This window comes from Balaenoptera acutorostrata, chromosome 18 (genome assembly GCF_949987535.1).
Source record: "Balaenoptera acutorostrata chromosome 18, mBalAcu1.1, whole genome shotgun sequence".
NCBI lineage: Eukaryota > Metazoa > Chordata > Mammalia > Artiodactyla > Balaenopteridae > Balaenoptera > Balaenoptera acutorostrata.
The window spans coordinates 41315342-41338875 of NC_080081.1; the positions used below are offsets into that span (position 1 = coordinate 41315342).

General features: G+C 37.8%; 1 protein-coding gene across 1 annotated transcript; it reads left to right on the forward strand.

Annotated features, from left to right (window-relative positions):
• The first annotated feature begins 17311 nt into the window (after positions 1-17311).
• LOC103009406 (myb/SANT-like DNA-binding domain-containing protein 7) lies at positions 17312-18569 on the forward strand. Its single transcript, XM_028165074.2, is given in 2 exon segments — positions 17312-17590; positions 17592-18569. Coding segments are annotated over 2 exon segments (1257 nt in total).
• The last annotated feature ends 4965 nt before the right edge of the window (positions 18570-23534 follow it).

A 23534-nucleotide genomic window follows, 5' to 3' on the forward strand; every position in this document is an offset into this window, starting at 1 on the left:
GGTATGTTCATATTTTCTATGTCTTCCTGCTTCAGTCTTAGAATGTTGTGTCTTTCAAAGTATTTTTCCATTTCTTCTAGGTTGTCCATTTTATTGGCATAGATTTGCTTGTAGTAGTCTCTTATGATCCTTTGTGTTTCTGTGGTGTCAGTTGGAACTTCTTTTTTCATTTCTAAATTTTATTGATTTGAGTTCTATATATATATATTTTTTTTTTTTTGATGAGTCTGGCTAAAGTTTTATTGATTTTGTTTATCTTCTCAAAGAACAGCTTTTAGTTTCATTGATTTTTGCTATTTTTTTTTTCCTTTCTATTTTATTTGTTTCCACTCTGACCCTTATGGTTTCTTTCCTTTTACTAACTTTAGCTTTTGTTTGTTCTTTCTCTAGTTGCTTTATGTGTAAGGCTAGGTTGTTTATTTGAGATTTTTCTTGTTTCCTGAGGTAAGATTGTATTGCTATAAACTTCCCTCTTAGAACTGTTTTCTTGCATCCCATAGGTTTTGGATCACTGTGTTTTCATTCTTGTGTGCCTCTAGGTATTTTTTGATTTCCTCTTTGATTTGTTCAGTGATCCACTGGTTGTTTAGTAACATATTGTTTAGTCTCCATGTGTTTGTGTTTTTTACAGTTTTACTTTCCTGTAATTGATTTCTAATCTCATAACATTGTGGTTGAAAAAGTGCTCAGTATAATTTCAATTGTGTTAAATTTATGAAGCCTTTACCTGTGACCCAAGATGTGATCTATCTTGGAGAATATTCCATGTGCAGTTGAGAAGAAATTATATTCTGCTTCTTTGGAATGGAATGTCCTATAGATATCAACTAAGTCTATCTGGTCTAATGTGTCTTTTAAGGCTTGTGTTTCCTTATTAATATTCTGTCTGGATGATCTGTCAGTTGATGGGGTGTTAAAGTTCCCACTATTATCATGTTATTTTTGATTTCCCCTTTTACAGCTGTTAACATTTACCTTATATATTTAGGTGCTCCTACATTGGATGCATATATATTTACAATTGTTATATATTCTTCTTAGATTGATTGCTTGATCATTATGTAGTGTCCTTCCTTGTCTCTTGCTACAGTCTTTATTTTAAAGTCTATTTTGTCTGATATGAGTATTGCTACTCCAGCTATCTTTTGATTTCCATTTGCATGGAATATCTCTTTCCATCCCCTCACTTTCAGTCTGTAGGTGTCCCTAGGTCTAAAGTAGGTCTCTTCTAGACAACATATATATGGGTCTTGTCTTTGCATCCATTCAGCTAATCTATGTCTTTTGGTTAGAATATTTCATCCATTTACATTTAAGGTAATTTTCGATATGTGTGTACCTATTGCCATTTTCTTAATTGTTTTGGGTTTGTTTTTGTAGGTCTTTTTTCTTCCTTTCCTCTTTTGGTGTCTTCTCTTCTGTTTTCCACCTAGAGAATTTCCTTTAGTATTTGTTGTAGAGCTGGTTTGGTGGTGATGAATTTTCTTAGCTTTTGCTTGTCTGTAAAGCTTTTGATTTCTCTGTCGAATCTGAATGAGAGCTTTGCTAGGTAAAGTATTCTTGGTTGTAGGTTTTTCCCTTTCATCACTTGAAATGTATTGTGCCACTCTATTTTGGCCTGCAGAGTTTCTGCTAAAAAATAAGCTGAACCTTATCTGGATTCCCTTGTATATATTTGTTGCCCTTCCCTTGTTACTTTTAATTATTATTATTATTTTTTTGGTCTTTTGATTAATATGTGTCTCAGTGTGTTCCTCCTTGGATTCACCCTTTATGGGATTCTCTGTGCTTCCTGGACTTGAGTGAATGTTTCCTTTCTCACGTTAGGGAAGTTTTGGGCTATAATATCTTCAAATATTTTTACAGGTTCTTTCTCTTTCTCTTCTCCTTCTGGGACCCCTATAATATGAATGTTGGTGCACTTAATATTGTCCCAGAGGTCTCTGAGACTGTCCTCATTTTTTTTTCATTCTTTTTTTCTTTATTCTGTTCTGTGGCAGTGATTTCCACCACTCTGTCTTCCAGCTCACGTATTCATTCTTCTGCTTCAGTTATTCTGCTATTGATTCCTTTTAGAGTATTTCATTTCAGTTATTGTATTTTTCATCTCTGTTTGTTCTTTAAATCTTCTAGCTCCTTGTTAAACATTTCTTGTATCTTTTTGATCTGTGCCTCCACTCATTTTCCGAGATTTTAGATCATCTTTACTATCATTACTCTGAGTTCTTTTTCAGATAGATTGCCTATCTCTTCTTCACTTAGTTGTTCCTGTGGGTTTTTATCTTGTTCCTTGCTTTGCAACATATTTCTCTGTCATCTCAATTTGTCTGACTTTCTGTGTTTGTAACCTCCTTTCCACAGGCTGCAGGATCATAGTTCCTCTTGCTTCTGGTGTCTGCCACTTGGTGGGTGAGGTTGGTTTGCTGTTTGTGGAGGCTTCCTGGTGGGAGGTCCTGGTGCCTGCCCTCTGGTGGGTGGAGCTGGGCCTTGTCCCTCTGATTGTCATGGCCCTGTCATGGAGTGTGTTTTGTGGTGGTTGTGAGCTCAGTACAACTTTCAGCAGCTGTCTTCTGATGGTTGGGGCTGTGTTCTTATCTTGGTGGTTGTTTGCTCTGAGTCTTTCCAGCTCTGGGGACTGCAGCTTGTTCCATGAGTCTGGGTCTTGGTGCTAAAATGTGGACCTCTGGGTGATCTCAGTTCAATCAATATTCCCTGGGGCTTCTGCTATCTGTGTCCTTGCCCTCACTGTGAGTGACAATTGACCTTTGACTCCCCAGAGATCCCTCTAAAACCCCTAGGTAGGTGTAGCCCAGGTTCCCTTGGAGGTACTGCTTTCTGCTGGGTCCCATGCAAGTGTGACCTTGTGTGTGCCCTCCAAGAGTGTAGTCTCCATTTCCCCCAGCCCTGTGGAGCTCCTGCATTCAAACCCTGCTGGCCTTCAAGGCTAAATGCTCTGGGGGGTTTTCCTCCTGATGCCTGACCCTCAGACTGTCTTGGAGTGCTATATTATGTGGGACCATCTCTGTGTAGTCTGCATGGGTTTTTTTTTTTTTTTTTAAAGGATTTTCTTATTTATTTATTTATTTATTTATTTATTTATTTATTTTTGGCTGTGTTGGGTCTTCGGTTCGTGCGAGGGCTTTCTCCAGTTGCGGCAAGCGGGGGCCACTCTTCATCGCGGTGCGGGGACCGCTCTTCATCGCGGTGCGCGGGCCTTTCTCTATCGCGGCCCCTCCCGTCGCGGGGCACAGGCTCCAGACGCGCAGGCTCAGCAATTGTGGCTCACGGGCCCAGCTGCTCCGTGGCATGTGGGATCTTCCCAGACCAGGGCTCGAACCCGTGTCCCCTGCATTAGCAGGCAGATTCTCAACCACTGCGCCACCAGGGAAGCCCCTCTGCATGGGTTTAATATTTTTTGTTGTGGTGACCAGAGCCTGCACTGGATATTGAGCAGGGCCTCTCTTTTGTGGTTGCCACTGCTCTGTCAGAGGTGGAGTCTGCTCCCTAGTTGTTGGAGTAGAGCCTCCCAGATCTGTTTCTTAGCTGTGTTTCTGATTTGCAGTTCAAGGGATTGGAGCACTCCCACCGAGAGGGAAGCCACTGAGTATTCCTCTTCTGGAGCTGTTCACCTGTGGGTGTTCTCTGTTGTGTCACCTTTCACCTATTGAGCTCTCAGATTACCCTGTTGTTGGCACTGCTCTTGGCCCTACCTTAACTGTGGGTATGCTGGCAATTGGCCCTGTTGTCTTTTAGACATTGTTTCACCAGGCCACCAGCATAGATACACTGAAGTCAGGTACCAAGATTACAGTAATCATTGATCTGGACCCACTGTGGGTGCTATGGGGGCAGCTCAGACTCTGGCCTGGGCCATTCCCCATGTGTATGTTTTCACATAGTCTACAAATGCTAAATCTAGGCCTGTCTCAACTGTGTGAGAACTCGTTGTCTGTTCAGATGTTCTGTATGTGCTAAGTTTACAAAGCCGGTCAAGGGGGTGTCAATTTGCAGTTTGCACAGCTGTGAGGAGAGATTTCAGCTTTTCTTCCTTAGTTGCATGGCCCCTAGGGCTCAGCTGTGGTTTCAGCCCCATCTCTGTGTGTGGGTCACCCACAGTCGTCTGCTCCCAAGGCTGCCCTGGAGCACATGAGGCCACCCTGGTGAAGAGAGCACACAGAGGCGTGCAGTGGCCATCGTTGTGGGACCCCCAGCAGTGATGGGCATGTGGAGGAGCCAGCAGCCACAGGCATGAGAGAGTCTTCCCTGATGGGGGCCCTTCTTAGTGCCTGGGGAGGCAGGGGACAGAGTGTGAGGAGAAAGGCTGCAATGGTGGTCCCACCCCTTGCATGTCACTTACCAATGGCACTTTGCTTCTATGGCAGTCTGTGTTACCTCCACAAGCATTCCAGGTTGCGGATTTCCTTACTCCCATCCCCTCAGGCTATCTCCTTGTAGCCAAAGGCAGTTGTCTTTACAGATTTGCTCTCCAAACTCCACTTTCCAGCCCCCAGCCCCCATCCACACCGGTGCACACATGTGTCAGGCTGGGGTGTCCAGGTCAGTGGAACGAACCATCTGTGTAGGTCTCACTCTGTCCTGCCTGCCATAGACCAGTTACTGCACTCTCCTCCAATAGCTCCTGAAGCTCCCTTTCTGTCCCAACTGATCTCCCTGCTTGTGAGGGGGCTTTCCCAGATGCAAGAACTTCTCCTCTCCTTTGTCTCTGCGCTCCAGGGGCACTGGTCCCAACCTGCTCCCTTTCCTCTTCTTTTTCCCTTCTTTCTTTCATTCTACCCAATTATATGGGGTTATTTCTTGTCCAAGGTGTCCAAGGTCCTCTGTTAGTATTCTGCCTGTGCTCTGTGAGAATTGTTCCATTCATAAATGTATTCTTGATGCATTTGTGAAGAGAGATGAACTCCATGTCCTCCTACTCCACCATCTTGACCTTCTTCTCTTGAATTACTCTTTATATCCTAATTGATAAACAACTGATTCATCTTCAAGGCTACAAAAATAACACTTTCTCATTTATCAGTCATATATTTTGTGATTAGAAATATTTTACATATACTTATTTAGGGAGATGGAACTTGTGGAGTTTTAAAAACACTTCCATGTGAACAAAAGAAACACCATACTGTAATACATCTAATATTTTGTAATTTGTCTAATCGTATAATATCAAATGTTTTGCTATCTCTTTATATGAAGTCAATGTTTTAATTTATAAATTTGCTTTGAGTTGCTATTTTCTATGTCATGTGTATGAAAAGTCATGCACTTCAGAATTGTATACCAGGTTTGGCTTTGTTTTTCCAAAATACATATGCTTATTCCACATTCTAGAAATATTATACACATATTTCTTGTGGAGGTACTGGGTGCACATATTTATTTAGAAAGTATACTGGGTTACTTCAGTTTGTACAGCCATATATGAACTATAAGTGTGCCACAATATTCAAATAGCAGAAGTTGTGAACATTCCCAGCACATGGAGAACATATGTGTCAGATACTGTGATTGATGTTTTCCATATATAGCCCCACTTAATCAACACAACAATCCTTATTAGGCCCAATTTACAAATGAAAAACCTAAAGCTTGATAATTTGAACAATTTGCTGGAGATTGGTGCTGGGGACTAATGCAAGTCCATATGAATCTATTAATATTTGCAATGAATTCAGTACAAGGAATTGTAACAAAAATAAAGCAAGCAGAACTAAAAATAAGGGTTTGTAAACATTTTTAAAGTAAAGCTAAAAATAAGTTAATTTTGAAATAGGAAACTGAGAATTGGGTAAGGAGGATGGAGTCAAACTTATATAACGTTGTGTATATTGGCAGCATTTTGAAACTGATGAGATTTCTTTTTGGGAACCAACCAGGAGAGGGCTGAGCTGCATGAAAGAAGGATGTTAACATAAATCTCTTCCTGGTGTTCCTGTTTACATTACTGAGAATCGCTGAGGCATTACTACTATAAGGAAGAGACAAGAGCTAAACTTTGGAACTTAAAAAACGAGCAAAACCGACTGCATGTATGTTCAAAACACCACTACCATGCTACTCCTTGTTTTAATTGGCTTGTTTAATGGATTACTGTGTAAAGTATCATAATTTCCAAAAACCTAATTCCAGAATCTAATTGTTTAGTAAGATTTGGTTAGGCTGAATAAGTGGGTCAGAATAGTCTATCTATAACTTTACCACTAAGTGTACTCCAGTGATTTATATTAAAAAAAACAAAGTTAGCTTTTCCTCTTGCTTCTCACAAGGGAATGATACAGATTATAAATAATGATATTCACTTCCATAAATGACAAACTGGTATTTATTAGTTGAATAATAAGCACATTATGCTGAGTCACTGAAATTTGATACTCATAAACTAAAGCAAGCCTAAGATTAGGGTTAATTTAAGTTTATACTTTGATACATCACTAAGGTGTGGGAAGGCTGCCCAATGCTTGACAACATTGCAAAACTTTGCTAGTTATTTATACATAAAGATACTTGAAAACTCCAATAACTGTAGGAATCTTGCTTTGTTAACATCTCTGCCACTGGTGTTTTGTGCTGGTTGTTTTTTTTTTTTTATTTTTAACATGTAAATATTATTGACTTTTGCCTTATTAGTATAACTTTAGATTGCTGAAGTCTTTATGGTAAAAATTATTGTATTGTAATTCATGTTTGTATCAGTAATGTTTTGTCTTTAAAATTATCTAATATGTGGCTATTAAGGCATGTGTGTGTTATAGCTTAAATACAGGTAATTCACACTACTCATTTCTAACCTAAGTCTATTAAATTTTTTATTGTTCCAGTTAAAATATATCAGTCCTTTTTTTTTTTTTTAAACTTTGTGTTTATTTATTTATTTATTTATTTATTTATTTATTTATGACTGTGTTGGGTCTTCGTTTCTGTGCAAGGGCTTTCTCTAGTTGCGGCAAGTGGGGGCCACTCTTCATCGCGGTGCACGGGCCTCTCATTATCGTGGCCTCTCTTGTTGCAGAGCACAGGCTCCAGACGCACAGGCTCAGTAATTGTGGCTCACGGGCCTAGTTGTTCCATGGCATGTGGGATCTTCCCAGACCAGGGCTCGAACCCGTGTCCCCTGCATTGGCAGGCAGATTCTCAACCACTGAACCATCAGGGAAACCCTATCAGTCCATTTTTAAAATAGAATTTATTTTTTACAGCAGTTTTAGGTTTATAGCAAAATTGAGTTCACATATGTCACCTTCCCCCACACAATTCTAGACTTTCCTACTGTCAACATCCCACATGAGATAGGTACACTTTTTACATTTGATGGGCCAACATTGATACATAATTATCACCAAACTTCATAGTTTACACTAGGGTTTACTTCTGGTGTTGTATGATATATGGGTTTTAACAAACATATGACAACATATGTCCACCATTATAGTTTTATGCACGATGGTTTAAATGCCCTAAAAATTCCCTGAGCTCTACCTATTTATCCCTTCTCCCCCACAAACTCCTGGCAATCACTGATATTTTTACTGTTTCCATAGTTTTGTCTTTTCCAGCTATGACCGGAGTCATACAGTATGCAACCTTTTCAGATTGGCTTCTTATACTTAGTAATATGCTTTTAAGGTCTCTCCATGTCTTTTCATGTCTTGATAGATACATTTTAGCACTGAATAATATTTCTTTATGAATACACAGCAGTATATTTATCAGTTGGCATACTGAATGATATCCTGGTTTCTTCCAAGTTTTGGTAATTATGAATAAAAGGGCTATACACATATTTGTGCAGATTTTTATATGGAGGTAAATTTTCAACTTATTTGGGTAAATACCAAAGAGCGTGATTGGTGGATCATATTATAAAAGCATGTTTAGTTTTGTAAGAAATAGCCAAACTGACTTCCAAAGAACCATTTTACAACCCCTCCAGCAATTAATGTTAATTTCTGTTATATCCTCACCAGAATTTGTTGTTGTCAATATTTTAGACTTTAGTATATGTATTTTGATCCATTTCATATTTTTTCTGAAGGTCTATTTTTAGATTTACATTTTTGCCTGTGGATGTCAAACAGCATTTATTGAAAAAAACTATCCTTTCTTCATTGCATTGTCTTTTCTCCTTTGTCAAAGATCAGTTGAAAATGTTTTTGTGGATCTATTTCTGGGCTCTCTATTCTGGGCCATTGATTTATTTGTCTATTCTTGTTGATGTGATGGATTACATTAATTGATTTTCAGAAATTGAACCTGCTTGAACACCTGAAATAAATCCCACATAATTACAGTGTATAATTCTTTCTATGTATTTCAGGTTTAATTTTCTGCTATATTGTTGAGGAGTTTTGCATCTGTGTTTATGAAAGGTATTGGTCTTTAGCTTTCTTTTCATATACTGTCTTTGGTTTTGGTTTTAGGGTAATGCTGATCTCAAAGAATGGGTTAGTAAGTATTCCTTCTGCTTTTATCTTCTGGATGAGATTGTTGGAAATTAGTATAATTACTTATTTAAGTGTTTGGTTAGAGTTCACTTGTGAACTCATCCAAGCCTGGTGCTTTCTTTTTTGTAATGTTATCAATTATTAGTACAATTTCTTTAATATATATAGTCCTGTTTAGATTGTCTATTTCTTCTTCTGTAAGTTTTAGTATATTGTGTCTTTCAAGAAATTGTTCCATCTTAAACTTGTGAGCATAGTGTTGTTCGTAATATTCCTTTACTATTTTTTGTCCATGTGATCTGTATTGATAGGCCCCTTTCATTTCTTATATTAGTAATTATGTCTTCTCTTGTCTTGGGTACCCAGGATAGAGGCTTACGATTTTATTGCTCTTTTTACAGAGCCATCTTATTTTCTATGATTTTTTAATTGATTTCTTGTTTTTAATTTCACTGATTTCTCCTCTAATTATTATTATTTTATCCTACATCCTTTAGATTGAATTTGATTTTCTTTTAGTCATAGTTTTTGCAGTCTGAGAGGAGGGAGAGTAGATTTTCTTGTGATCTCCCTGCCTCAGCTAACTATTTTGTTCAAATAAATTTGAGAAATATTAAGGTAGATGGTCACCTTCCAGTTGTCCAAAAGAAAAATTTTAAAGTCTGACAGTTTTATTAAAATTAAATAAAGAGATAATTAAGTTGGCTAGTTGAGAATGTCCATTAAATATAATTAGATTTAATCAAATTAATACATTAATTTGTTAAACATATGAACTTAGTGAAGAAGAACAAGGGTAACCGAACATGATCCAATCTTTTGCTCTTAAATAAAGATCCATTTACACTTAAGAAACAATATAGTGAGAAAGTCAAGAATTAATCAAATAATCCTGAAAATACACATAAAATTATTGCATTTAATTTGTTCACTGGTTTACCCCTATTGCCTAGCACAGTATGTGGTACATAGAAAATACTCAATAAATGTTGAATGAACTAGTTAGCAAATAAAACTGCAATATGGGTTATGAAATCAGGTCATCGGATTCTGTGAGAGTACATAACAGGAATTAATTATGTTCAAAACTAACATGGGTAGTTCAAGAAGATTTTCTGTATGAAATGGTGCTTGAACTGAAGTCTAAGAAATGAAGCAGGGTAAGAGTTGAGAGACATTCCAGTTGGAGAAGTCTATTCTATATGTGCAACAACCCTGTGGATGGAGAGAACATGACCATAAGAATTGTAACATGGCCAATGCACCCCAAGAACACAGAACAGGGAGTGGGTGAACATGAAAATGATGAAATGGAAGGTAGGAAACAGTCTATTTTGGATTTTCTAGACATCGTTAGATATTTTGTTATGTTTGTACTTGTCACTTAGACATACACTCTATTTATTTTCAAAGAATAGAAGCAAGTGACTGCAATTTTCATAGTACATGACCTATTTTCAAATCAAAATTGCTTGGAAATATAATATGTAAAATTTACTATAATACATCGTTCCTATCATGACAGAAATAGAACATAGGGAATATATCTGCCCCACCAATGAAATTGGAGACAAAGGTGAAAATAAGCCATGAAGTGATTATAAGGAAATGAAAAAGCTGTTCATGATTCATTGTGGAAGTGACTTACAAGCTCTTATTTCAGCTGGTTGCAGTATGTTATATTGAGCTGGCAGGAAACATCAAATTGTCAAATCAGAATCTCAGAAATTAGACATCTTTTTAGAGTATCAAGCTTTACTCATAAGTACAAATATACATATAATGAAATGTATAGGCAAAGCACAAGGTATTGAGATATGTGATGTAGTTTCCTAGGACCTTTTTTTTTTCTCATATTGGACACATGCTTTCTGCCCCCAAGTAACAGATGCATTCTCTGTGTGAGGTTGACATGTCATTTCATACAGCAAGGATCATTTAACTTTTGAAACACCTCCATGTTATATCCCAGATGGTCAACTAGCTTATGTGACATTTGTCAGGTCCGCACACAGCAGGAGGATCACAGACACCCTGTATTTGGCGTGCCTGAGTTAGGAGTAGGAGTCCTTAGGTATCCATCCAGCTGCACTATCCTAACATCAATTCCCACAAGTTTCAAAATTGTTTTCCATTTTCCTTACTGAGACTCAAACTCTTCCTGAACCAGTCTAGTGCCTGGAATCATAATAACATGAACTGCTCTATTTAGCTCTGTTTCCATCAAGTTGTGGTCTGTTGAAATGCTCCTAACAAAAGACAACACCCAAATTTTGTCTTTTCTGAGAAGCTACTGTTGATACTACTCTCCTGCCTCCCCCCACCCTGTTCCGGTTCAACAGATTAGATTCCCTAAGAAGTCATTGCAGCAAACCAGGTCAAGCTCCCCATGACATTGTGGGCATTGCTTTGGGGTGTCAATCTCTTGCCTTAGGGTCCAGATTTATGACCACAATCATTTTTCTGGCCCTTAGACTTCCTTTATGATTTCTCCCCTTTTAGCCTGTCCTGACTAGGAATTCCCAGCTTAGTGCAGTCTTAGTCAACTATCTTTCTTTTTCCAAAATTGAAAGTACTTTTATATAAGGGCCAATTTAACCAAATAAAAGATTGTAGAATTACTGAATAGGTATTTAAGTTAGAATGGTAAAAATGATATTTGATTCACTCTTTACATTGCCTACTCAGAAGTGGGAGAAAGTAACTTTATCTCAAAGAATACTGAAAAATGTATATGCAAGACAGTGTTCTATGTTCTGTGAATAATAGAAAAAATGAAAATACATGATTTCTATTTTGATACTCTGAAAATAACAATTGTAACACTCCTTGAGTTCCATATTTGCATTCATTCTTTAGAAAGAGAAATTAATAGATTGTGCTTATATTTTCAGGTGATTTCTGATATAGTAAGATTATAAAATGATTTGTTAAACAATATCTGTTTCAAATACTCTTTTTCAAAGCCAAAAAATGTGTTACTAGAACATGGGTACTTCTACTACAATCTTCCTAAGATTGAATTTAAGATCACTATAAAATAACTAAAACTAGATAAAATCTGGTCATATATAATATATTAAAAATTAATCTATTTGTGTTCACTTTCTTAAAAATAGGAACTTTCATATTTTTCAGAGAGCATTTGTCCTTTTGAGTTTGTCTGAATAAATTCAGACACACTTGATGATTCAATCTATCTAAGCAAGGAAGCTCCTGTATCCAGGGAAACCAGTCTGGGTGGCCAGGACCTAAAGTTAAGACAGGAGGGGCCCTGCTATCTGGGATGTAAGGAAGCAATCTGCTAGCCTTCTCTTTTAGTCAAGGCTTCTTTGTGTCTGTGATGCCTCCTGACCAATCTGGAAACACACCTATGTCCTTAGTCATGTTTGTTATCTACCACCTTACTGTCTGTAGCCACAATCCACCCATGGAGATAACAGTCACAATCAAAAGCAAACTTTTTCAGATCTGTACTGGTGTCCATGGTTTCACATGCCAGCAAGGAAACTACAGAAGGAACAGCAGTTATCTCTTGAATCACAGTGAGAAACTTCTGTGATCTTCACTTAGCAGCTGCTTTCTCAGAGTCACTGAGCCAAAAAGACTGGCCTGTGTTTAATATAGTGTGAGAATTTAAGTTCCAGAATCAGAATGAATGGTTTGAAATCTTGACTTTACCATTTGTCACCTGTCAAGATCTTAGTGAATTACTTAACCATGTTGAGGCTCTGTAAACTTATCCAACAAATAAGGGTAAATATCGAGGCTAATTTAGAAATGTTGGGTGAATTAAATAAGAAAATGTATCTAACGGGTTTATTATGGTGTGGGAATAAAATAATAACTACTTAGTAATGACACCTGCTAGTATTTTTGTGATGTGTTCAACCCTTCTCTTCTTTGACTTCTGAGTATACAAAAATGTACCTGTATGTAGCTAAATATATTAGAGAATATGTTTTATGACAAAGGCTAAATTATATTTTCATGATATTATGCAAATCTTAGGTGTGAGATTTGCACTCTCTGCTGTGTCTACAGAAACAAAAGAGCAAGATAACGGAGTCTTTGAACAAATTTCAAATCCGTTCACATGGTCCTAGGATGAGGCTGTGGGCTTGACTCTCTCACTTAGCCTTGGCAGTAGAGAGAGAGATAAATGCTCTGTCCTTTCTGCTTAGTTCATACCTAGCCTTGATTGCCCAGCTCGTGACTTGGGTAAGAGTCTTTACCAGTCTTGATTGAGAGAAGAATGAACAGAGAGCATATGACTCCATCTTGGAAAGGAAATGTCCTGATTCCTATTAATCCATGAAGCAAGAAGAACAAGAAGAATGAGGGAGAGGAAAGTAGTGTGTTTTAAATGATACTTGATGTCTAATAAAGTGAACCCTCTATACCTCTAATAAGTCATGACCCAGTGGATGTCAGTCTCTGAAACATCCACTCCTTTATAAAGGTGATGATAGAAAGCTCCCTTCCCAATGTTCTCTGAATAGGGAATGAATATTTCCTTTCTTAGATAAACCAAGACAGCTTCTTAAATGAATAGGCATAAGCCTCTTCTTTCCTCTAATCACATATTAGATAGATGGATAAGCAGATTATTGTAATTATCATCATCTCATCATTAGAGTTGTTACATTTTAATTACTTACCTGATTAACTGCAATTCTTACTTTGATCATTCATTCCAGGACAATTCTGAAAAAAAAAAAAAAAAAAAAACACACAGAATTTCATCTATCACTGCAAAAGAATGACAAAAATTAAAGTCATTGGTGACCAGAGTTCCTTCCTCCATTTTCTATGAAACATTCCATGATTGCCATCAACATGGACTTTGCAGACACAATGTGATCCTGTCAACCACCTGTCACTCTGCTTGTGCCCTCAGTCAGGGCAAGTCTACCAAGCTTTACTCTTACAAACCATTCATTTTCCTGTTCCTTATTGCCACTATAAAGTTGTTGACCTAAAACAAATAGACTGCCTGTTATTTCTCTAGCAAAAATGGGTTTATTCAGGATCAGTAGAGAATTGCAATTCAGGGTCTGCAACCATGATGAGCCATGTGCAACTTCCCAGAAGAGCAAGGGAAGGAAAACTCTCTTATAGTGGAGAAAAGGAAGTTGGGGGGGGGGGCGGCTACTGTATAAAAAGAGTCTATAGCTTTTCATTGGCTGGGTTGTTGCCAGGAAAAAGAGGAGTCCTTCTTCTTCCCGTTGGGTTATGTTATCTTTGCAGGGCATAACAGTTCCCCCTTCTGGTCTCCTGAACCTATTTAATTGAGGTTTCTGTTTATTAATTTTTTATAAACACACATTTGAAATATAAACAAGGTTTTATTATCTAGAAAAAGGAAATTCTGCTAGAAATTGAAAAATGGCATAAATTGTAAAGTAAACGCTTATTTTATATTGAGTCCTCTGATTAAAAATATGTCAATTAAAAAAAAAGTCAATTAAAATATCACTTAACATCTAATCACATCAACTGTGAGATTAAAATAAAGGTTTTAATGTAAGTCCATCTTTGAATTACTGAAATGCAATACATCATATATAGTATATAATATGCATGGTTATATCTGGCTGTGCATATCATTATTACTATCTGAATATAAATTAATGATATTAGTCCCCATCTACTTAAGTAATATAAATGCTAATTGAGCATACATTCTTCACCAGCTACTGTGCTACATTTTTCAGAATGAATAGCAACTTGTCCACATAAATTATCTTTGTAGGAATCACTCTCCCTATTTGGGGAGACATTTCAGTAAAACAACAGTCTGAAGAAAATCAAGAACGTTTGGTTGGTGACATTACAATAGTTCATGCAGTGCAGGAGCTTTGGAAACAAGCAAGAAAATGAAAGAGGTAAAGCAGGTGATGAGATAAAGCACCATTTCTTCCAACAATGAGGTTTCCTGAATTTCAGTACTTGGTTATACAATGCACTGACCTTAAAAGCAGCAACTATTCTGCTACTATGTTGGTTACAGACATTTTCTGTGCCCTGTTTTGTTCTGCCGTTTTCGTGGAAGGAGGTGAAATATTTATTTTATTACTAGAAAGTAGAATGGTCTGTTAATCCCTGAAATTTGTCTTGTTTAGTAAAATTAAAAAGTTATACTTTTAGTTAAAATATTAACTAAAACAAATTTTACTGTTTTATGTGTTCATTAAAAAAATAAGTTACTGATTGAAACACACATTTATAAATTATAAAGCAGTAAGTAAAGTTTGTTTTAATTTAAAAATATATTATATGTTTAATAGTATGGGTTCTACTATTTAAATAATGCTCATGGTGAAATGAAGAATCAAGAAATCAACTAATGCATGTAGTGAAGGGTGTGTTTAATGGATTTTACAAAATTCTCGGTCTTGAACTCATTTAAGAATGCAATTTCAACATTTTTATATCCAGGGCCAGAGACCTGTGAAGCCCTTAATTAATTTCCTTTTTCAACAGCTTTTTTTTTTTAGCTCTATGGTGATCTAGATGGTTACTTTTCTTCTAAAAACTTGAGGAATCCATAGAACCTCTGGTAACTTTCTATGAGGAAAAGGATAAAGCTAACTAAAAAAAAAAAAAAAAAAAAAAAAAAAAATCCTGATTTTTATTCCCAAAACATAGTTTGATATTTGAATTATTTATTGTCAGCATGGTTTTCCACTCCATTTTGGCCATGTACAATATATAAACATTTCTGCCTTTTATAAGCTGACTTACCAAACTAAAATTCTATCTAGCATCATATTTGTTCTGAAAACATCTTTTGTGTATACATTTATATTTTATGGTAAACTCAGTATAAAACTTTTTAATTAAACAATTTGAACACATGCATGTGTATATATCAAACAATTTTCAGATTTTTGCATTTGACAGTGAAAACTGAATGTTGTTTTTGGAGAGCTCCATGACAAATGAGCTCTTAATTGTGCTATGTTCCATGAATTCTGGACTCCATTTAGATGGTACACAGCTCTCTTTAAGTAAACTCAAATGAAAAACAGAAATAATTAAACAATTAATAGCCTGGTTATAAAAAGATTGTCTGATTTAACATTAATTGCAGTTTACATTATTAATAGTTTATTTATAAAATTTAATACTTAAAATGGCTATAAATTAGCTGTCCATTTCCCTCTTTTTAAATATAAGGGAACTGAACCATATAGGTAGAGAGTGTTAGAGACTATATGTTAAACCTATATATTTTAGATCTAAAGACTACATTCTTCACTGTGACAATGTGTTGATTTAAAATGCTTAGAAAGCATATGCATAATAATTCACCTCTCTGTATTATTTCCCCATGACCACTCTATAGGTACCCTTCAAACAGCTTATACATATAACAGTGTTTATTTAACTGTACTTAAAGTGCATTCAATTAAATTACAGACAACACTGAGAAAATACTTTTGGCTCACAATTTAAAATTATACTCAAAAGAAAGCTATGTTACATGTTTTTCTCCCTCAAATATGATATCTTAATTTTCCTTTATCAGAATAATTTTCTTCTTATAACCAGTGTGCTTGGAGATGGCTATCTGGTTTGTAGCTAACGTATCTTGTTCATAGATAATTATTGTGTGGTAGGATAACTTTCAGGATTTATTTTTTAAGGCAAGAGTAAGTAAGTCACAAATCTTATAACTTAAAATACCATTTAAACATAATGTTATAACAATAAAATATATTTTAAAAAGTGAAAACAAATAAAAATTATTTTGTTTATAATTCTATTAGCATACGATAATGACATTTTTTAATTTTCCATTTTGTTTTCTAAGTTTTATTCATTATAAAAATGTTATTCTTTTATGTCACTGCAAAACTGTCTTTCATATTGCTTACACGTAAATATTCAGTCATGTCACTATATGTAGGTAGGAATTTTCAGCAGTTACTACACGCCTAGGATTTCTAGGCATCTTCATGTACTCAGCTATCCTGGCTTCCCGTTTTGCGGTGTGTTCTAATAGTAATGTTGATGGCTCAGAGGTGAAACTGATTTAATCCAAAATGTCAATATTACTATTTAAGATTAGCCTTTTATACAGAATTGGTATGTTTAATGCTACCCACCAATAATAGTTTGTTTCTTTGTACTGTCAGGACCCAATATAGTATGATTTGTTTGAGAAAAGAGATTATTATCTTATTTGCATTTATTTCAACTGCTCCATGCTTCAAAATCTAGTCATTTTTCACACTTACTCAAAATTTTTTTTTTTTTTTTAATCCTAAACACTTCATATATCTATACAAACAAAGAGGAAAAGAAAATAAATTACTAGTAAGCAAGCACAAAATAATCTATCACATACTAGAACTTCCAAGGACTATTCTCTGAAATATAATATTAAGAAATCTAGGGCCGGGCGCTGTTGCGGCGCGGGGACCACTCGTTACTGCTACCGCCGTCTCTGCCACCTCATGGCGGCCATCGGGGTTCACCTAGGCTGCACATCAGCCTGTGTGGCCGTCTATAAGGACGGCCAGGCTGATGTAGTTGCCAATGGTGCAGGTGACAGAGTTACTCCAGCTGTTTTTGCTTACTCAGAAAATGAAGAGGTTGTTGGATTGGCAGCAAAACAAAGTAGAATAAGGAATATTTCAAATACAGTAATGAAAGTAAAGAAGATCCTTGGCAGAAGCCAGAAATGCGGTCCTTGGACCTGGCTTCTCAGCAATTAGCCCTGAGAGGGAAGAATCGGCTGGCTCCTGGAGATAGACCGGAGCACACAGAGCCTCCCCACACCTTCAGATCAGCACCTTGCTGCCCAGGAGCCTCCTCCAGCTAGCCTTCCTTCGCAGTCCGCTATGACCACTTCCAATAGCAGTGCAGTCATCCGGTGGTCCAGACAGGAGACACCAACACTTCTCTCCATACTAGGTGAGGCACAGTATATTCAGCGCCTCCAGACCGTACATCACAATGCAGACGTCTAACAGGCTGTATCTAAGCGGACGCAGCAGGAAGGCTTCTACCGCACCGAGAGTCAGTGCCGCTCCAAGTTCAAAGTCCTGAAGGCATTATATTTAAAGGCCTATGTGGCCCACGCCACAAGTATGGGTGATCCACCACACTGTCCCTTTTATAGATACGTTGGATCACCTTCTCCGAAATCAGAGAGTGACTGACGCAGACAACTTAATGGAGGAGGCTGCTTGGACCCAGCACTGTAATCAGAACTTGGCAGCCCCTGACAACCCAGGGGAAGAAGGAACCAGCATTCTGGGAGCAAAAAGGACTCAGGCAGCAGATCATCAACCTACCTTGAAAACAGTTAAGGAATCAGAGGAGGATTGTCAACTGAGGATCAGTGACCAGATGAGAGAAACCAGTGACCTTGAGGACTCCTGGGATGAATCCTCGGGTGCAGGGAGCTCTCAAGGAACCCCTAGCTACAGCAGCTCCCACCACCTTTTCAGAGGTGTAGCTGCTCCCTGTCAGAGCAGCCCCATGACCAGACTGGGAGTGTCTGGTGAGCCCAGCCCCTGCACCAGCTCCGGCCGAAACACTCCCGGGGTGGCCTCGGCACAGCGGCCTCCAGTCTCCTCCTCCAGAGTTCCTTTTGTTTCTGGTGGGGATGGGCCTTTGACCAGTGAGCCCCCTCCCAGGTGGGCGAGGTGAAGAAGGTGGTCAGTGGCCAGGACTATTGCAGCCAAGTTGGCAGAAAACAGGAGATTGGCACGAGAACTTTCAAAGTGGGAGGAAGAAAAATTGGACTGGCTGATTGCCATTGGCGAGGAGGCCAGCGCTCAGCAGGACCCTGCCAACGAGCTGCGCAGGGATGCTGTGGTCACGGTCAGACGCTCGGCCACAGCGGCAGAAGAGGCAACCGGTGCTTTTCAGCTAGGGCTTGAAAAGTTGCTTCAGAGGTTAATTTCAAACACCAAAAGTTATCTGATCACACAAGGGTGTATTTCCTTCTCTGGCAGAGGCCCGGGTCCAACAGCTGCCTTCTGGTACCCTGGCTCCTTTTCCGTGTCTTCAGAAAAAAAAAGAGTGGATGGACCATTAAGGTGCAGACGGGTAAGAATATATTTGCTTCTCCCAAGCGTCTTCACTAGTTGAAAGACCTTTCAGAAACATGAGTGGTGGCCTGGTAGACAATGGAAGTAGCCAAGTCCAGAGAGCTAGTTAGCCCTGGCTTCATCACTGATGTGCGACAATTTAGTTTACCTCTCAACACCAGTTTCCTCGGCTGTTAAAAGGGGGCAACCTGCCTACCTCACAGGGTTGTTGTGAGGATCAGATGGCTTAAATAGATGTGAAAGGATTTAAAAGTTTACAAGCACTATACACATGGAAGTTATTAAAGCATATGACCTTGGCCGAGGTCATGCTAGGGTGAGGCACAAGATATGGGGTGAGCTGACAAGATATAGAATTAAGCTTGTATACCAAGACCTCATTGCTTGAATCTACTAGTTTAACTTGACTGCTTCCTGGAGTTTACAATCTTCATTTCTTTAAATCTCTCTTTAGCTCATTAGGCTAATATAGACACAACACGTATTAGTACATTTATCTCTTATATCTTCACTCCTGTGTCTGTGACATGCCCACTAGCAAACACTCAATAGTCAAACCATCTTTCCCTCCACTTTACTAGTCCTCAGTCTCTTATCACTGTGGATATAATTCAGAACTGACAGGGAGCCACAGTCGTGTGTTTTGGTTCATGTCAATCTTTGATATAATAAGAAATTGGCTGTCTTATAAAATATTACATGTAAGTAAATTCTTTGCATTCCATATTTTTTAGGTTCCTTGATTATGCATAATTATATATCTTTAGCTTTGGTTTGCCATTTGGACATCGTTGAAACAATTTGGATTATATCAGTTTCCCAAAGGCTTTTAGCTAATTTTGTTCTTCTCTGTTAGCCTTTTTTCTGTCTAGTGTGTTACAGAAGGAAAGCCCTAGAAAACTTTTCTTCTAGGGAATTTTCCAAAGTCACTTTTTCTCACAAGATATAGACAGAAGTTCACCTCGTTAATGGCATATGATGGAATAGAACAGCTTTGGGAACAGTTGGGTGGTGTGGATAAGGATGGCCTGCAATAGGCAACTCTTTTTAAGCACCAACCCTCCACAAATCCATCCCCTTTTCCCTCCAAAACACATACACTTCCTAGAGGAGATATGATGGTGTTGAGCCATGCTTCCAATTTACTCTAGAAGGGAAGCCATTTACCAGCCTTCGTTAACCTAACTTAAAGCTCTTAGTGGTTATTTAGTACTTTCAGAAAGTACAAAAAGGAAACTTGGAATTTAAAAAGCTTTCCTCTAATCAAGAGTCTGAAAAAATGTGCAGGCATGTTGGGAGAGGTTTTATTTTATATTTTGCCAGCTTGATTGCTTACTTAAATGCTGGAAATACCAATGCTGGAGAAATGGTCCAAACCACAGTGGGAACATACTGGAAGCAGGAATAGATGGCAAGCTTCTCTGATGAATGGGCGATTATGTTGAAGCAGCATGAGGTAGAACACACTGGAATCTAGTCAGAACCCTCAGATTCTAATGCTGCCACAGTTCATTACATTGAGCAAATCACTTGCCCTTTTTGTGCCTCGGTTTCTTTATCTCTAAAATGAGATGTTTGTACTAGATAACTTTTCTTGTACCTTCCAGTTCTAAAAAATTAGATGAATAGCATAACAAAAGGCAAAATGAAATTCTGATTGCAATATCTTCAGTCACAGCAGCGTATTAGTGTATGTGAAATACTGGTAACAATTGTGTCTTAAGGAAGCATTCTACGGTATTAATATTTATGAATGTACTCATGAACTTCTATAAGCACCACACTCAGACACAGATTCCTTGCTTTAAAGGAGCATATGTTTAAGGCACGGAAATGGAGATATATATATATTTTTTTTTTCTCAGTTGTTTTAGGACCTTACGTGGAGGGGTCCATGTCAGTTACAACTGGATAACGCTACTGTAGATAGGTAGACTTTCCAGAAAACAGGAAAGGACTTGAACGAGTTAGCCCTGTACTATATTTATCTATTAATGGTAGCAAAGTACACAGGCAGGGATTTATTTGAGATAAGCGAAGTGCTAAAGAGCAGAAGTCAAGGTGAACTTTGGAGGTAGTAGTGTGCAGATCTAATGGGCAAGAGCAACTTTAAGGTTGGGAATAAAACTAAAGGGAAAAATCTTTAAAAAGTAAACAGAAAAAACAGGCCAAATCTTGTGAAGAGGAGGGAAGTCATAATAAGGGGAGGCTGTAGAGAAACAGGCCCAGAAATCCTGTCTGAGCTCTAGGTCCAGCCGTGACCCCGTCAGTCTGCAGGCAGGTCACTTCACCATTCTGTACCTCAGGTCCCTCACTTATCCAGTGGGAGGCTATCCCAGCTACCCCGCAGGAGCTGTGTGAGGGCCCAGTGGACAGATGAATGTAAAGACAGATGTTTCCAGACATAGTGGGCTCTGTACTGGGACAGCGCGGGGAAGAAGCCCAGTAGCACGTGAGTGCTGGTGAGTGAGGGGCAGGGGCCTGCTGACTGCAAGGGACACTTCAGGAGGGAGGAAGAGGAGGAGGATGAAGGCCATGGTACTGTGGTAGGAGTGATGCTCCGCCTCCTGAAGCCCTCAACGTAAATGGTGCTGTGTATGCCAACCTCCCACCACCCTCTGTCTCTCTGTTAAGTAACTTAATCCTGGTATGGACGAATAAAATTTTTATCTGTACATAAAAAAAAAAAAGAAATCTAGTTAAAAGAAAAATCTTCTATGAATGAAAATATTCTGCTTCAATAGAGATAATCTAACTGGGAAAGAAGTAAGAAGAATTCTTGGTTGATTCACACAGATAACTTCAAATTCAGATAAGCTAAAGCTATACTAATCTGAGAAGGCTTTGTGTCTATGAGTTAGTACCATTGAGATCAGGTGAAAAATGTAAAGAGAATACAGAGGTGAGTATTAGGTTATCTCAGGTCAGTTCCTGTAGAAATGTAGATAAATAAGAAAATACAATGAAAAATAAGTAAGACAGGATTAGAACTATGTCTGCCAAATATTAAATGTATTATATCTCCACAAAATAATTTGAAAAGTGAGGTACTAGCATAAGAAAAGATCAAATGATGAAACTGACTTGAAAAGACTATAATAGTTCATATCATATTCAAGAATTACATGAAATAAAGAATTATTGATCAATAAACAAGAGCTATTGAGTAAATGAGTTTGTGTGTAAATATATCCATTATAATATAAATACACCCAAATTAAAACCAACTGTGTTACACAGGCCAATATTAGAAATGGATAAAAATTCAAAAAAATAATAAAAACATTTTGAATAGTTAATTTAAAATGTGAAGGACAAGAGATGATGTCAGCAAGATGGTGGAAAAGGAAACCACAAACCCTCCTTTCTACCATGAGGGCACTAATTCAACAATATGTAGACCAATTTCCTTTGTGAGCAATCTAGATTCCAGTTAAAAGGTTCCTGCACCCCTATTGAGTTTGAAACCACTTACACTGGCAGGAAAATCTGTGTACACTCTCACCATATTCCCTCCCTCTGGGACAGTGTGATATGATCAAGAGGATCAAGCTGCTTTCTGGGGAGGAAAAGAGAACATTGAGCAATGTTCAAGGCTGACTTTTGATAGAGGGGGCTGCCTGAAGGACTGGTTTCTGTCTCTCACATCTCAGAGCACTGATTGGCCCACCATACCCTAGATGCCTGGGGACCAATGAGAACAAAAGAGAGCTGGCCACATGCTGCTGCTGCAGAGCACCTGCACTACAGCAGAGGAAGGCTGAGACAGGTCAGAGGCCGCTCCCAGGAGGGAGAAAGAAAAGAGTGGAGCATGTGTCCAGTGTTTTGGCTTTTTGAGGAATGCCTGAGGAACCAGTTCCATGTAGCCTGACTAGGGGTGCTGAGGGGACCTGACATACTCTAATACCTGCAGGCCATTGAGGCCAAAAGACGAGTTGAGCAGCATGCTCATTAAATGAGAAACACAGTAATTAATATTTTATATAATTCAATCTTAGACTTCTTTCTGCTCTTAGTAAGACTAGAAAGAAACATAAAAGAACATAGTAGTTATCTTTGGATTAGGCACTTTAGATGCCTTTAAAAAATTCATTATTCTTTCAAGTAGTTTTCAAATGTTAGTAGACAAGCATATAATACATTCAAATAGGGAAAAAATTAAGATGAAATATAAGAAAAAATCATTTACAGTAGTTAAAATACTATACACTTAACATAATAGTGGAAGTTGTAAAACATATTTGCAAATTCCTTGGCATAATGCCCATTAAGAGATCAGGTTTATGTCCCTTCTTATTGAATTTACTGACTTGTTTGTAACCAGTAGAAAGCAGCAGAACTTGTAATCTGTGACTTCCCAACATGCTCTTGGAATGCTTACTCTGGAGGAAGCAGCTATTATGTAAGAAGTCTGAACACCTTGAGATCCTCAGGCTGGGGAGGCCAAGGTTTGGCACGCAGATTCACAGCCCCGATAGAGCTCTTAGCTGCCCCGGCCAAGTAGGGGAGCCATTTTGGATGTCTGCCGTCCTAGTCAACATCTGACTGCAATGATGTAAATGTCCTCAAGCTAGAATTGAGCCATTTGAGCCATTCATGAAACCTGGAGCAAAATAAAATGATTATTTGAATATGCTAAATTTGGGGGTAATTCGTCATACAGCAATAACGGGACAAAAATTTTCACGTAGGTGGTAATGTATTTGGTCAATATATGTACAACAACATTAAAAGGGCTACAACATCCAAAGGTAGTGGTGGATGATCCGATATTCATTACACTCAGATATTCAATCTTAATTTGTGTTAATTAATGATAACCATTCCACAATATGTTTTGTTTTGTTGTTGTGTGATTTTTTTAAGGACTTACAACTTATTAGAATTGTCCCAAATATAATATGTATTTTAAAATTAGACCTTCTTGTAAATTCCAGTTTACCACATTACTTTTGTTACCATTTTTAGAGAACCAGTTTCTCCCATGGAAATCTTTATTAGTTAT